This window comes from Halichoeres trimaculatus, unplaced genomic scaffold (assembly GCF_033239565.1).
Source record: "Halichoeres trimaculatus isolate MK-OKI-2021-1 unplaced genomic scaffold, fHalTri1.1 fHalTri1_scaffold_10, whole genome shotgun sequence".
NCBI classification, from domain to species: domain Eukaryota; kingdom Metazoa; phylum Chordata; class Actinopteri; order Labriformes; family Labridae; genus Halichoeres; species Halichoeres trimaculatus.
In genome coordinates this window covers 7,644,450-7,659,930 of record NW_027437187.1, presented here as the reverse complement: position 1 = coordinate 7,659,930, position 15,481 = coordinate 7,644,450, and the positions used below count along the sequence as shown (strand labels likewise).

Genomic DNA, 15,481 nt, shown 5'->3' with positions numbered 1-15,481 from the left:
GCCTTGCAACAGTTAGCATTGACATAGAGTAGCACAGAATTGCATAGCATTGAGTTAGAAATATAATGCCTTGGTATAACTGTTTTGTGAATCTGAAATCCACTCAATCCTATAACAAGTGTCCCATTCTTTTCACAGTAACATTCTCGTTGTGTTACTGACATAATTTTTCACAGCCTCATTGTAAAAAAAACATTCACATTACAGGCCCAAATGTATAAAGGTAACAGCTTGACCTCTAATGGCTAAATTTATAAATCCACCTTATTTTTAAGGTAATTGTAAGTTTACTTGTTTTATATGCTAGTTTTAAAGTTCAGTCTTTAAAAGAAAGAAGACAGAACCTTGTTAATCACAGCCCCTAGAGATAACGACCTGCTCATGGGTATGAGACTATTGGAATCAAATCTCCCCTAAGAGCACACTTTATCCACTTGCTTTTATGTAACGTCTTCTTCTTAATGCCATCTTACTGCCTTTGCTTTTCTTTGTTTTTTTAAAACAGATCCCTGTGTTTGTAATATGTTATTTATTTTGGCTGTGTTACTTACCCGCATCTTTTTGTTCCCTTCTTTGCTTTATAACTCTGTTGTATCTTAAAATGATATTTTCATCAGTCATATTATTAATATTATTATAGTTATAGTTATCATTATTATTTCTGTTGTTGTTGTTGTTGTTAACTGTACTGTATGAGATAATCAAGAAAAAGTCAAGATAGCGTAGGAAACATGTTATCTCTGTTACAAATGGGATCAAAAAAGGATTTCCAGTCACCTGGCTGAAACAACCATCTATCCGGGGCTGGAGCACAACAAAACAACCAACATCATAGATCAACTTGTGGTGACTGGATTCAATCGAATTGATTCGATTGCTCTGGTCTGAGAGCGTCAGCAGCGTCCTGATTGGTTTAGAGCTCCTGGCGCCAAACAACAACCAGGAAGTGTTCGCAGTACGAAAGGGTGTCTTCGTTTAGTGTTTTAAAAACTAAATAAACTATATAAACTGCACTGATAGGTCTAAGGCAGCTCGGTGTCTTTGTCGTACACAGAATGGAGACTCAGTCTTATCAGCCGGTCCAGCCCGGCGTCGGGATGGAGGAGAACTTTCTTTCTCTGGATGATATTTTGCTCTCTCATGAGAGGCTTCCTATCCGAACAGAGTGCACTTTCCCCCGGCTGGGCTACCTGGAGAAATCAACTGACGCAAAGGACATCACGGAGGTGAGAAACAGAAATACTTTGTACTTTTTCTGTACATATAATTGTCTGTATACAACTCAAAGCAGCCAGGATAGATCTGTGTATGTGTAGTATAGGGTGACCAAGCGTCCTCTTTTGCCCGGACATGTCCACTTTTTACGTCCTGTCCGGGGTGTCCGGGCGGGTTTAATAAATTCACGAAAATGTCCGGTGTTCACTGATTTTCAAAGGACCATTACGCGCGTCCGTAAATTGACAGGCGCTTGCAAACAATACTATGACGCGCATCACTTACCGAGAGGCTGCCTTGTGGGCAGGTCTGCTCTGCGCGTGCACACACACATAGAGAGTGAGAGGGTCAGAGAGAAGGTGAGAGAGAGAGAAAGAGAGAGACATAGACGGAGAGCGGAGAAGACAGGGGGCTGTTAAGACAGCGGAGCTGTATTGCACGGAAGACGCCTAAGCATAAGTGCAGCTTCACAGATGAACTGCAAAAAAAAAATTCCGACATACCGTTCCAGTCGGGACAAATGGGATGCGGAGTGTACCGTGTGCAAAGCTGGCACATATGTCTCAGTGTCCAATAAAGGTGCTGGAGATCTCAAAGCTCACATGGACACCGAAAAACATAAAAAAGCTGAGCGAGGTGAGAGTTCTTCTGCAAAGTTGACTGAGTTCTTTGTTAGACCTGGGCAAACAGAGGTTGCTGTAAATGTAGTGGAGGGTGCAATGGCATTTCATATTGTAAAACACCTCAACAGCTACAGGTCCACGGATTGCACCAGTGCCTTGCTAAAAAAGACATTTCCTGACTCTGACATTGCTAAAAAGTTTAGTAGTGCTCGCATTAAGACTGAAGCCATTGTCCATGGTGTTATTAGGGATGGGTACCTTTCACATTTGAAACGATATGGTACCAATGCCCGGTACCTGGCAATCGGTACCGGTACTCAACGGTACAAATTTTCGGTACTTTTTTGTAGTTATGTAGTAAAAAATATCAATTTTTTAAACTATATATATATATATATATATATATATATATATATATATATATATATATATATATATATATATATATATATATATTGTGCCTCGAGGCCAGTGCCGTTGTCCTCTTTTTTGGAAATCAAAATATGGTCACCCTAGTGTAGTAGAAGGTTGCGCCAGACATCGTGTATGTTTTGTATGTTCTTACTGGCTGTTTTGACGTGGGAACGCAGGTGATTCACTATAACAATAACGGCTTAATGATAAAAGAAGACAGCGTTTACAGTTTGGTATGTTTTTATCACCTGCTAAAACTTAAACTCTAATGTTATTCTGGGAAGAAGTATTGCATTTAGCGTCAGCACTCCTAACAAATAAAGAATATCATATTGCAGAATCTTACAACAGTATATCATCTATGCAATTAAAAACATCACCCCTGATTACAATCCTGATGAGTTGAACTTTAGTAAGTGATCTGTCACAGTCCTAAATAAACTAACTCAGGGGTTGAGCGTGGGTTTGGGACATCTGATAATCATAAGGAAACACCTATATATGTTTTATTTTGACCTGCCGAAAACATTTTAATATGTATTTTCCTGTATTATGAATTATTTTTCTTCACAGATTTCTGCATTTTCTGCCCAATTTCATAACTTGTTTTTTTATTTCATTTCAGAACTGTCATCTGATGTGCGTTTTAAACTCTCATATTTTGATTTGATTTGATTAATTTATTTATTTCAATCACGTAAACAACAATGTACAAAAATAAAAATAAAATGATTAATAAAGCACACATGTATGCATACATACATACATGCATACATACATACATACATACATACATACATACATACATACATACATACATACACAGTACCTATATAATCATAAGGAAATAAGAGCACAGTAAAAAAATGTTTACATGAGCGAAAGGGAGTAGGAAGAAGTATAAAACTTATCTAATCCTACCCCTATAATCTTAACTATTAATATGTTCTAATTAATTTCATTACACAAAACGAAAGGAATATTTATTTCATTCCTTCATTACACTATGTGTCATTTCCTGCCACATTTTAATTGAAATAGCAAGCGAACATCTTGTGTAAGTTATGAAATGTACCTCTGGAGAATCGTTTCTTTATGTCTCTTTTCACATCCTGATAAGTCCATTCATTTAAAGTCTCAGCTGTAAGAGTTGTTGACTTCCTACATAATATACAGAGCCTTAGCTGTATAAACATAACCAATGCACCGTTCAAATGGAGTTTAGTGAGACCTTGCTTGACTTTGGTTTGGTTTGTGACCTTTATACTAAATGAAAATGTACACATGGTTTACCACATTACTTATTTTAGCGATGTAATAAATACATTGTAAAATGAAAGCTCGGGGCTGTATGAAAATGAACTTTGGACCTAATTTTACTTTTCTGATTTACAGTTTCAAAATTTGCTGTGGAAAGATATTCCACCTAAAGAAGTTGCTGTTTTACGAGTCATAAAAGATGTAACCTTCTGTAGCATCACATTTTCCTGCAGAGACCCAGACCCTGTAGTCTGACATCATCTCTTAAGTCTTTTTCTTCTGTTGCAGGGAACAAAGATGGAGCTTCCACTGTGGCTGTCGAAGGGTCTGTACGAGAGGAAGAGGAGGGTGTTGTCAGTTGAGCTTCCGAAGGTGTACAGGGAAGGCTGGAGGACAATTTTCAATGCAGACCCCAACGTGGTGGACCTGCACAAAATGGGGCCGTACTACTACGGCTTAGGATCCCAGATGCTGCACTTTGATTCCCCCGAGAACCCAGAGATCGCACAGTCACTCCTGCAGGTGCAAACACACACAAACAATAAATCAGAGGAAATGAGTAAATTAGGGGCGGGGCCTACATTTCCAGAGCAAATGCTCACAATGTTTTCCCCAAGTTTACAGCCTAGGGGGGCCGGCAGCATCTACGGCAGCAGGGGTGTCGCGCAGGAGAGCAAGTGTTGCATCTTCACAGAGAAAGTCCTGGGAGATGTTTCTTTGGGTGGTTTCCCCAGCTCTCTGTGTGTGTGCACATACACCGTATTTGCTTGTGTGCGCCTGTGTATGGGCACCCTCGTATTTGTGTCTGAACACAACGATGTACAAATGACATCCCATCATGAAATTTACATAAATAGTATAAGGTTATTTAGTCTGTTAAATTAAAAAAATATATAAGGTATCGACCTGATTTATTAAAGAGGTAACTCTGAATCACTTCTGCTGTTATCTGGAGCTGTATGGAAAATAAAATTAACTCGACCTCCAGGGGGGTGAGTGCTTCCGTTGGGAGGCACCCTCTATATAATAAGGAGAAACACTGATAGGGATTTTTAAAAAACAGGGTAACAAAGTGCTTTACATAATGAAATAAACAATAAAAGCGACTTTTAAAAGGAAAAGATTGAATCCACAAGACTTGAGAAAAGAATCAAACAATATTAAAAAAAAGTTGAAAAGCTACCAACACATAAAAGTAGTCTTAAGTAGTTTAGTTTAAAAAGAGTCTGTCGATCTCGTCTCATTATACTGGCTGACCAATAGGGTGGCAGCTCTGTCAGAAAAGAAATTCACCTTTGATCATCAGCCTTGGTTTTGGGAATACCAAGATACTAAGGCAAAGAGTGATTAAAAGTGAAAAAAGAAAGTCTCCTAAAATGCTCAAGTATTTTCCTGAAAATACAAGATTTAATGTTTAAAGAAACTCAGATGAAGTCAAACTCAATGTAGTGAGTGTTATTCAACAAACTACAGCTAGGGGGGGCACTTTGATCAGGAACCAGTGCAGAGAGCTTGTTGTCTGTTGCAGCCGTTACCAGGCAGATTAATTCTGATCTCATCGTGTCTTTGTCTCGTGCTGGTAGACTTCTTGGTGCACTTCACATCGTTTGTTTTATCCTTCCTTTGGAGCCTCTCCCTGTCCATCAGCAAATGTGACACAATGTGGAGACAAGCTCACGTATTCAGGAAGACAGTCTACCTGAAAAAGCAGAGACTGAGCACTTTTTATTTGAAGATGTGAAAACGTGTGTGAAGTGGAGTAAAACAGTTAGGGACACACACTCTTAGATGTGTCAGTATTTCAGTATTTTTTTTACTTCCCTGAAGCAGGAGACATAATATTTACACATCCAACATTTATGATTAAATTCAGTATCAAAGGTGATCCTGGTTCCTAAACTGGGTCACTGATGTTAAAAGTGATTCCTGCCGAGCTGCTGCAGAGCTATGGAAGTGAAACCCTCCTCTTTCGTCTCATGACCTGCTCACTGTTGACCCGCTTCTCTGTCTTTCAGACGTTCATCGGTCGTTTCAGACGGATCATGGACTCCTCCCAGAACGCTTACAACAAAGACACCACGGTGCTGGTGGAGCATCTCGACTGTCTGGAGAAGAATCTGTTCAAGTCCGGCCAGAGCGGCCTCAACAGCTTCCAGAGCTGGGAGAAGGGCCAGGCCTCCCAGCTCACCGCCTCCAGTCTGGTCCTCAACTACCGCAAGAGGAAGATGACAGACGTTCAGCCCTGATCACAGAGAAATCTGGTGACACTGGAACACTTTGAAAGCTGTGAAAGCAAAGCAGCAACAAACTCTGTGTCAAGTGCAGTTAAGAAATGGGATTTAACCAAGATCACAACGGGTTTTCTTGATATAAAATGCCGTAATGCTTCCGGTTTGTAGAAATTTTGGAAAAACAGAAACCATTATAAAACCAGAACGTAAACATTGAAAATTATACATACACATCTTTTAATTTCTTTAAAGCAGTTAATAAAACAAGCAGCTTTGAGTAAGTTTCACTCTCTCCAATGGTTTTTGGTATGGTTCAGGTCTGTGGTTTTCCAAAATGGAGGTTGTGGAATATGTTCCAAAACAAAAACTATGTAATACTGCATATTTCATCCGTTACTATATAGTAAAGTAACACATTTTGTTTAGAGGCTCCTTCAAAACAACCAAGGTCACCGTACAAGGCAGAGTTAAAAACAAATAGCAGTGCAATAATAAATCAATAAAACAAAGTTTACAGAGCATAAAATCAGTGTTTGCAGAGCAGACATTGGGCTTGATATTTTACTGTCATTTTGACAGACAGGGTTGTAAATATATACTTTATTATTTTTATGTTTTAGCATGTGATCAAAAAAGTGACTAAAATACAACTTTTCACATTAATAATCCAGAGTAATTTTATTGCTTACTGGGAGAAAAGCAAAAATACTGATTAAAGAATAGACGATCAAAAAAAAGAATAATGATACCGACCCTGCTCTCTAGAGCTTTGTGAAGTAAAAAAGTTGCGCACACAGCAGGCCAAACATGCTTTTTTAATATTAAACTGAAAAAACTCAGAACTGTTTCAAGTTAAGTTTTTTGTATTCCGATTTACCTGAGCCTCAACTTTTCTCCTGGACCCCATGGACTTAAAGTGGATGCTTGTTTTTGGCGCTATCAAGGTCAAGAAGCAGAAGAGATCAGCGTCAGGTTCTGTGTCTTTACCTCGGACGGCTGACCTCTGGCATCTGTTTAGTTTTTATGGAGGCTAAAGCCTCTTTCTGCTGCGACACTACAGACTGGTATGACCACTGCTGCTTCAGTCGGCGTTTTAAAGTCTGGAAACATTTCACCCAGTGAAGTAATAAACAGTCAGCGTGACTAGACGGGTTTCCTACCAGAACCTGCTTCACTGAGAGGAAACCCTGGAGCATGTGGTCCTGATGAGATGAGAGAGAGATGACAAGGGTGGCAGTAGCTTAGTCTGTACTAGGCTTGGGGGTCAGAGGGTTGCTGGTTCAAGTCCAGGTGCAGACCAAGATTGGAATTGGGCTGATACCTGGGGAGGTGTTGAGTTACATTCCTGAGCACTGTCAGGTGCCCTTGAGGCAGGCACCAAAACCCACAACTGCTCAAGTGCGCGCTGAGATGCAGCACCATCACTCTGACCTCGATCAGTGCATGTTTCTGTGCAAAAATGCTGTTTGTGCATGTATGTGTGTATATAGCATTTTCAGAGTGTAAAAACAGAATTTCCCACAAGTGGATTAATTTTTTTTTAAAAAAAAGTAAAAGTAAGTAAGAAAAGCCGTCTCAGAGTCGCAGCGGTCATTGATGCGCCCGAACACATCCACCCCATCGATCTTTAGCGCGCTGTCAGCAACAACCCGTGACAACACCATGACAACATAATACCTAATTAATTATGCACACTCGCCATCAACTGGACAGGGGTCTACTGCCGGTGCTGTATGTGATTAATGACTGGTTGTGTGACGATGGAAGTGATGGACTTGATCACTCTCTGGTTTTCTAATCCCTTAAAATGATGGGCCACCTCCAGATTTTTCCATCATTTCTCGAAAAATTCAGAAGACAGAAAATAACTGATTAACACGACCTCTGATGCGGAGGTTTGGCGATTGAGAGTCAATGAATGTGCAGGTTTAAAAAGATGTGTTTTGAAAGTGGACTTGAATAGTGGGAGAAAGTCAAAATCTGTGTTCCAATTCAGGGTCTGCAGCCGGCCTTCGTAGACCACAAAGGCCAAACTGAATAGAGAGGGTCTGGGGCAGGGCTGCCCTCACCTGTCAGGCGTACGCTACTTTTCAAAAAGTCTGGACTTAGTTATACCAGTTGATAGATTTAAACCTGACATTTCACAGTAAATGGAAGCTGATCATAAAGAAACCTCAGACGATAACTCCTGTGCTTTTAAAATGCAAGAAGAGGAGAAACATCAAACTGGTAAAACAGGTTTACACCATAACAGACAATGGAACAATCTAAGTGAACACATACTGCGTATCACAGGTCAGACCTCATTTCAGCTCAGCTTGGCAGATGGAGCAGACGAAGAAAGACAAACTGTAGAAACACTTTCTGAAACAGGGTGAGTGATCATTTACTATTTCACTGGTAGAGACTCTGGTTTTTCATTTTCAAGAAGGAATCGCTGCATTGATACACTTAAAATCACAACATAAAGAAGACTGATGATATACAAAGCTGGAACCGTCAACTCAGTGTATGGTATTTTCTATTTTATTTGTTACTTGTATTGAAAATTAGTGCGTAACTATTTTTATGTGAGCTTTGAAACATAAATCCAGAGAAGTTGTTTTTCCTCTGAGTATGTAATCTTGAGCAGATGTAAATAGAGGCTGTTTGCAGAGTAAACAGACAACACACTCAGAGGTCAAAGATGGCAGATTTAATTTGTGTTGTCTTTTTTTAAAATCACACTATCAAATCTTCTCTATCACCATCTTCTCTATCACTTCAGTAACCCATTGCTGAATTATACAGCAGAGTCTTTTTGCTTTAATAAAAACAGCGAGCATTAAACCTTTGAATCTTTTTTAAGTCCTGTCTCAGACTCTGCTACCTCAGATCAGGATTGCTGTCAGTCTTTGTGCTGTCAGTTCAGGGCTGCAGACACAGACGGTGAAGTCAAATTCAAACAGCCCTCACAGGACAGGACACACACCAGGCTGCGAGCAGCTGGCAGACAGAAAAAATCTGATACATGATCACCAGCTCACATAGGCAGAGATAAAACACAGATCAACAGGGGATTCACAGGATGGATATGAACCTGAACTCAAATTTAGGATTGATCTAAACTCAGCAGAGGTACGTTCCTGTGTGCTAAAGATGACACACTCACCCAGAGGCATCTTTTCATTATTCTATATTTTTCTTTTCCCCATTTTCTTTTTGTATCTCAGGTTTCTTATTTCATGTTAATTCATATCTACATTTGTTATTTCATAGTCTGTGTCTTGCCCATGTTTTAGTTTTTACATGTTTTTATCATTTTATCATTCATGCCCTCTGCATTGGGAGCAGTGGTCGGCTGTGGTTACAGGGGCCTGTCACATTGGTTCCTGGTGGAGGTTAGTGTCTGCTACACATTAGCTGTGTCTCAATTCAGGGGCTGCAGCCTCTGTAGGCTGTAGCCTTCGGAGGACCGGGCCTTCGTAGCCTGTGTAGACCACAGAGGCCAAACTAAATTGAGATGGTCTGGTCTACCAAGCATTTCCTGTTTGTCACCCTCGACGTCACACAGCGCCGCCCTCACCTGTCAGGCTTACATTACCTTTAAACACACGAAAACAAAAACCTCACATTTAAAACTGGACTGTTTTTACTATCTTTTTATTACTTTGCGTTATTATTATTATTATTATTATTATTATTATTATTATTATTATTATTATTATTATTATTATTGATAGAGTATAGAACCACTGTTAACATGAGAGTAAGGCAACAACGTACATTTTCAACATTTGATCAAGTGCTGGGGGGATGATAAATAAAAAAAGTATAAAATACAAGCTGCTGAAATGATTTAATGTCCTTTTTGAATTCCCTGTAAAAAAAAAAAAAAAAAAAATTATAAAATCACTAAGTAAGTTTTTGTACCAAGAGAATTTACATGTATGAACATATTTTTATACAATAATAAGAAGATTTATAAAGAACTGTTTTCCCTCAGTATATTACTTGGAAAGAGCCCAAACAACACATTTTCACACAGAAAAACAAAATATTCTTAGATGTTTTAGAAACACAATCACATAGTTAGTTGTTGCCAGATATCCTTCACAGCTTGATAAATCAGGACTCCTTTTGGAGTTCGGCCGTGTTTATCATCTTTGGCGTTCATGCGCAATGAATCTTGGGATATGTGAGGCTATGAAGGATTCACAGAACCCGTCCTTCGCGGCCCCCCAAACGAAGGACAGATTCGTCGGCCGCATTTGGGGAAGCCTCCGTATTGGGACAGCCTCCGATGCACCACTGTGACATAATCAGTCTTCAAATCCAGCCTCCGGAGGCTGCAGCCCCTGAATTGGGACACAGCTCCTGTGTCAGGCTCCTGTAGCTGCTCCTGGGAACTTGCAAATTTAAACGCGCAACACGCCTGTCACGCGCCGCGTGAACGCCCGAGTCTGGACTATTTTGACAAGCTGAGGGGCTGACACGTGTCACTGTGCAGGCGGAGTAGAGAGCCTGCTCATTTAAAGACGGAAAGCCCAAAAGATCATCTGAAAAACACTGAGCTGTGGTTTCAAAAGTATGACAAGAGAGTGTGTGAAAGCTTTGGAGATCACAATCAAGGCCTGCTGTCTCTCCCTGGTAATCCACCTCCACTGGCCCTGCCTGGCTGTTCCCTGCGACCTCATCCTCCACCCCCCGACCCATGTTCCCGGAGGTCTCCCTGGGGTAATGAAGGGGTCGAGGAAAGAGAGGACCACAGAGAACTTCCATCTTTTCCCTGGCTCAAATTCGCGTTTGGTGTGGCTGTACCTCCACTGGCTCATCTGTGCTCAGCCTCATGTACATAAGTGTGTGTGTGTTGCTCTGGGTGAGTGTGTATGTGAATGTTGACTGTGGGTTTTATGGTTGTGTGAGCAAAGTGTGTCTGGGCTGAAGGGCATGTCGATTTGTTTTTAATTTGATGGTAAAACACTTAGTGTTTCATCTTTTTATATGAAAAGCTTATAAAATAAATAAAGTTTGGTTTGATTTGATGACTGCTTCAAACTGTGCAAACAGAATATCATACAGCTTGTGTAACTTTGTGATTGAAAGTGACACTGACAGAAAGTTAAATAAAACACTTAATGCTTGAGTGAACTCTGATTTTGAGGATACAGAGCTGTCTCCATGTCTCCTGTTTGTATCTGCTCTTTACCCTCAACACACCTGAAGATCAGAGGATGAGTGATACGAGGGACAGGGAGGAGGACAGAGGGCAGTCGGCCATGTCTGACAGTGTCTCAGTGAGAACTGACTGGTCTAAAGATCATCCTCCAGACCTCAGCACAGAACCTGCACCCTCAGTCAAACGGTAATGTCTAAACCAGGGATGTCCAACTTGTGCCATGGAGGGCCAAGAGGCTGCAGGTTTTCTTTCCAACCAAGAACTCCACCAGCTGATTCCACTGATTACCTCACCTTCAAGCAGAGAGCAGGGGCTAATCAGTGGAATCAGCTGGTGGAGTTCTTGGTTGGAAAGAAAACCTGCAGCCTCTTGGCCCTCCATGGCACGAGTTGGACATCCCTGGTCTAAACAGTCAGTTTAAAGGCTCATACTAGTTTTAATGCAAAGTCAATTTGGTTGACAGGGTGCTAATATTGTTTTAGCTTTACAGCTTTTAATGACTTTCTTTTAAATTTCCAGCAGAGGTAAGGAGAAAAATAGGTCTCAGATGTCCAGGTCCTCATCTTTGAAGAGTGGCTGGTCCAAAGATCATCCTCCAGACCTCAGTTTTAAACCTGAGCCACCTGACTCAAGGTAAGACACGTGTGTTAGCTTAGCAGCAGCTAACATGAGAGTGACAGAGCGTGGGGTTAAAACACAGGTTTGAGATAATGATGTTTGTGATAATGTTCGTTCTAACCCACATGCAGCAGTTGTTCTGCAGTGGTTGTTTCTACAAGTAAAAATCTGCTTTGTTACAGACGTCTCCCAAAATGTGTTGCAAAACTCGAGCAGCACAGAGATGGTTTTAGTGGCAAATTTGAGAAGTTGTAACTGCAGAGTTTTGTTTGTGGTTGTGAAGAATAAAAGGCACTAGTTATATAAAAACAAATAAGTTAATGTTGGCCAACAATTTTTGCAGCTGTCATGTTTGTGTAAATATCAGTCTACACATTTGTAAATATTTTTCTGTGACTTCACACTCAGGTCACACATGTGTGTGGATTTTTTATGCAAGTAAACATTTTTACATACAAGTTCACTTTTTTTCCTCCAACGTCTCACATCACATTCAACAAGCTCACTAACTCTGCAACATATCTACCTTCATACAGGAACTTTTAGTCTCTGGTAAAATGTTCCTAGGTATGGAAAGCATATTGATGTCACACCAGAAATAATAAAAAACATTGTTATAACATGATAAATTTCATGAAATAATGTGATCCTGAATTATTAGAAATAATGGTACGGTAAGATACGATGCGATACGATACGATACGATATGATACGATACGATACGATACGATACGATACGATATACTTTATTGTCCCCTTGGGGAAATTTGTTTTGGACTCGCCTGCTGCTTACAAGTCTCCAGAATCTGATAAAACAAACAACACAAAATTGCACATCATCGGTATTGCGCATGCAGACACATATTGCATATTACAGAAATTGCACATTATACACATGATGCACATACCCAGCTATAAAAGAAAGAAAACCACATGAATATTGCACAATCTCTACAGCCTTAAAAAACACATTTTAAAAGCTTAACAACAGTTTTTGAAATGCACGGGACTCTACAGAAGTAGGAATAAGTCCAACCTGCTGGAGGTAGTTTCATTAATCACCTTCAGGCTGGAGGGGCATGGAGGGCTCCATGGGTTCAAGCTGCACCAGTTCATGCCATAAACAACTAGTCTCAATATAACTGTCAGGTTTTTAATTTGTAGTGCAGATGTACATTGGAGGCTCAAATATGAATATCAGCAAACAGACCATGGAAACAGACACTTCTTGCAGATTAGCTCTATCTTCATTAACTGGCCCCTGGCAACTACACTGTAAAAAGGGAATCTTCAATCAGTTGAAGTGATTTAATTTTTTAAATCATGTAATACATAAATGATGTATTTTTTTAATCAATCTAATATTTTTAAGTTAAAGTTTCCAATGTATTTTTGTGGATCATATCAACTTGAAATTCTGCATTGATACAAACTAAAAAACAGGAAGCAGGTGGACCAACTTAAATTATTGCTTTAACTGGTCACACCTAAATACATTCTTTGAGTTCTTTGAAGTGAAGTTAATAAGTTTAATTAACACAACTTAATAGGTCAAATGAACTAAAGCTGGCTTGCTGTCTGTGCTCCATGGGAAAGGCTGCCTGGCTGTGCCCCACGGCACTGGCTGCCTGGCTACCCCATGGTAGTGAGGCCTCCAATTGAAATAATCTCTCAGTAATGGTAACTTAAATATAACTGAAGACAAAAACAGTTTATCATTTCTAGTCTTAATTTTAGCCCATCAGCACATCTCATGTATTGACATATAAAGCATTAAACACGCTTAAAGGTACATAGTCCATGCCACATGACCAATTGAAGCAATAATTTGAGTTGGTCCAACTGTGGTTTTTTTAAGCGTACTTAAAAACAAAGGTTCAGATATTTTGTGTTTTTCAATTTCGATGACTTGGGTAGATTATGTAGATCATATAGCATTATATAGGGTCCCGAATCTTGGTGTAATTATTGACAGTGCTATTAAACTCAACAGACAGAAACAGCTCTGTGGTTAAGGCTAGCTTTTTTTTAGCTGAGGCTTCCAGTCAAAGTTAAATCATATTCAAGCAAGAAAGACCTTGAAAAAGTTATTTATACCTTCGGTACATCTTGCCTGGACAGTTCATCTCCTCACTGGGACAAAGAAACACCAACACATAACTCTTGTACCTTCTTCACTGCACTGGCTTCTAGTACTGGTACAGGATTAATTTAAAGATCTTTTTATTTGTTTTTAAATTTCTGGTCTGGCCCCTGAATGCCTATCTGCCCTCATTAATCTGCACCAGCCCTACAAAGCCCTTAGATCAGCTAACCCGGTGGTTTTAGATGTTCAATGTTCTTTTTTAAAATTCAGAGGAGTTTAGGCTTTTGCAGTTGTGGCTCCCACTCTGTGAAATGCTGTATCTTTAGCTGTACGGACTGCAAACAACTTCTCCATTTTTAAAACTCTACTAAAAACTCACTTATTCACTTTGGCTTTTGGTGCAAGATAACCACTTTTATCAGGTCTTTTTATATCTATGTTGATGTTTTATGTTTTTATATGTTTTATGCTTTTCATGTTTTGTAAGTGTTGTTAAAGTTTTCATTTTTCTGCCTATTTTGACTGTTAAAGCACTTTGGTATGCCACTGGCTGTTTTAAATGTGCTATATAAATTAAGCTGACAATGACGTTGACACTGGAAAGATCTACCCCCCTGATAGGGACATTTTCAGAGGTTGTCTGGCAGTCAAAAAGCAAGTAGCTCAGGTGGAAAGTTTGTGTGGTTGAAAAACATCCAGACCGAACTCTATTGCCCTCTAATAACATATTTCCTCGTCACAGACTGTCCAGAGCATATGGCACAACACAGCACTACATAACACCCACACTACCTGACAGTCATACCGTGCATATCTACCCTCACATCCCACATGAACCCACATACTGTAAACTGTGTACACACAAAACAGCTCCTGGGTTGTTAAGTGCAGGGGCAGACAGGATGGGAGGATGAGTTTACGGATAGTACTTGTGTGAAACAACAAAAAGTGCTCTGAGTTTGAGGACAGGTCGTTGGAAATGTTTGTGTAGGTGTGATTGGTGTATGGCTCAAAATAACTTTGTTCGAAAAGATGAGTCCAAGATATTTGAAGCAGTCCACCCTCATCAACAGCTTCATCCATGATGTATGGTTGTGGGTGGGCTGAGAGTGTGGGACAATTGATGACAGGTTCCTTTACTGCTTGGCGTTACATGATGATAACATGGTAACATTGACACAGTTCAGCAAAGCTAAGTATGCTTCTTGGAAGAAATGGTGTGACAGCTCTCTGTGTTTATAAGTCCATCACAGAACAGTGTGTTTAATGTACAGATCCTGTTCTGGGAGGAGTGACTGGTCCAAAGGTAGCGTTCCAAACTTCAGTAATGAACCAGGACCGTCAGGAAAACAGTAAGGCATTTCAAGCCATTAATTGTTTTTCATTTATTTTCTGAAATGCTATATTTGACCTACTTTTTTTCTCATAGCCTTGATGTATAAACTTTAAAGTAGTAGCTCAAAACCATTTAATTTATTTTAAATGTAAAAAATAATACTGAGCACAATAAAGTTTAGTCTATTGGTCAGCCCTCCAAAACAGTCCCAGTCCCTCATGTAGCTCCTTTGGTAAATTGATTGCCCACCACTGTAATAGAGTACATCACAAATGTTCAGTTGAGTTCACATCAAATACAAGTACTCATCAAATACAAATACTCACTTTATTCCTGTGTTCTTGAACTGCAAATTTTCTCTGTTTACTTGCTTTATTGGTGTCCATCACTCCCTCCATTCATCCAAAAGAGTAAATGTTTGCAAGAGAAGAGGGTTTCCTTTAAACACCACCTGAGTCTGATGCCATCAAACAAGGTTGAGCTGGAATCTAGTGACAGATTCATCTGTCTGAGTGCAGTTTCACAGAACAACCTGTTTTA

General features: G+C 39.8%; 1 protein-coding gene across 1 annotated transcript; it reads left to right on the top strand.

Moving 5' to 3' along the window:
- The first annotated feature begins 875 nt into the window (after nt 1-875).
- gins3 (GINS complex subunit 3) lies at nt 876-6,239 on the top strand. Its single transcript, XM_074676948.1, has 3 exons — nt 876-1,226; nt 3,801-4,034; nt 5,528-6,239. The coding sequence occupies exons 1-3, from the start codon at nt 1,056-1,058 to the stop codon at nt 5,756-5,758; spliced, it is 636 nt and encodes a 211-aa protein (XP_074533049.1). The 5' UTR covers nt 876-1,055; the 3' UTR covers nt 5,759-6,239.
- Nucleotides 6,240-15,481: the final 9,242 nt, after the last annotated feature.

Coding starts and splice junctions, on each gene's coding strand:
- gins3 (XM_074676948.1), top strand. CDS start 1,056: ATGGAGACTCAGTCTTATCAGCCGGTCCAGCCCGGCGTCGGGATGGAG. Junction 1,227..3,800: donor ACGCAAAGGACATCACGGAG/GTGAGAAACAGA, acceptor CTTCTGTTGCAG/GGAACAAAGATGGAGCTTCC. Junction 4,035..5,527: donor TCGCACAGTCACTCCTGCAG/GTGCAAACACAC, acceptor TCTGTCTTTCAG/ACGTTCATCGGTCGTTTCAG.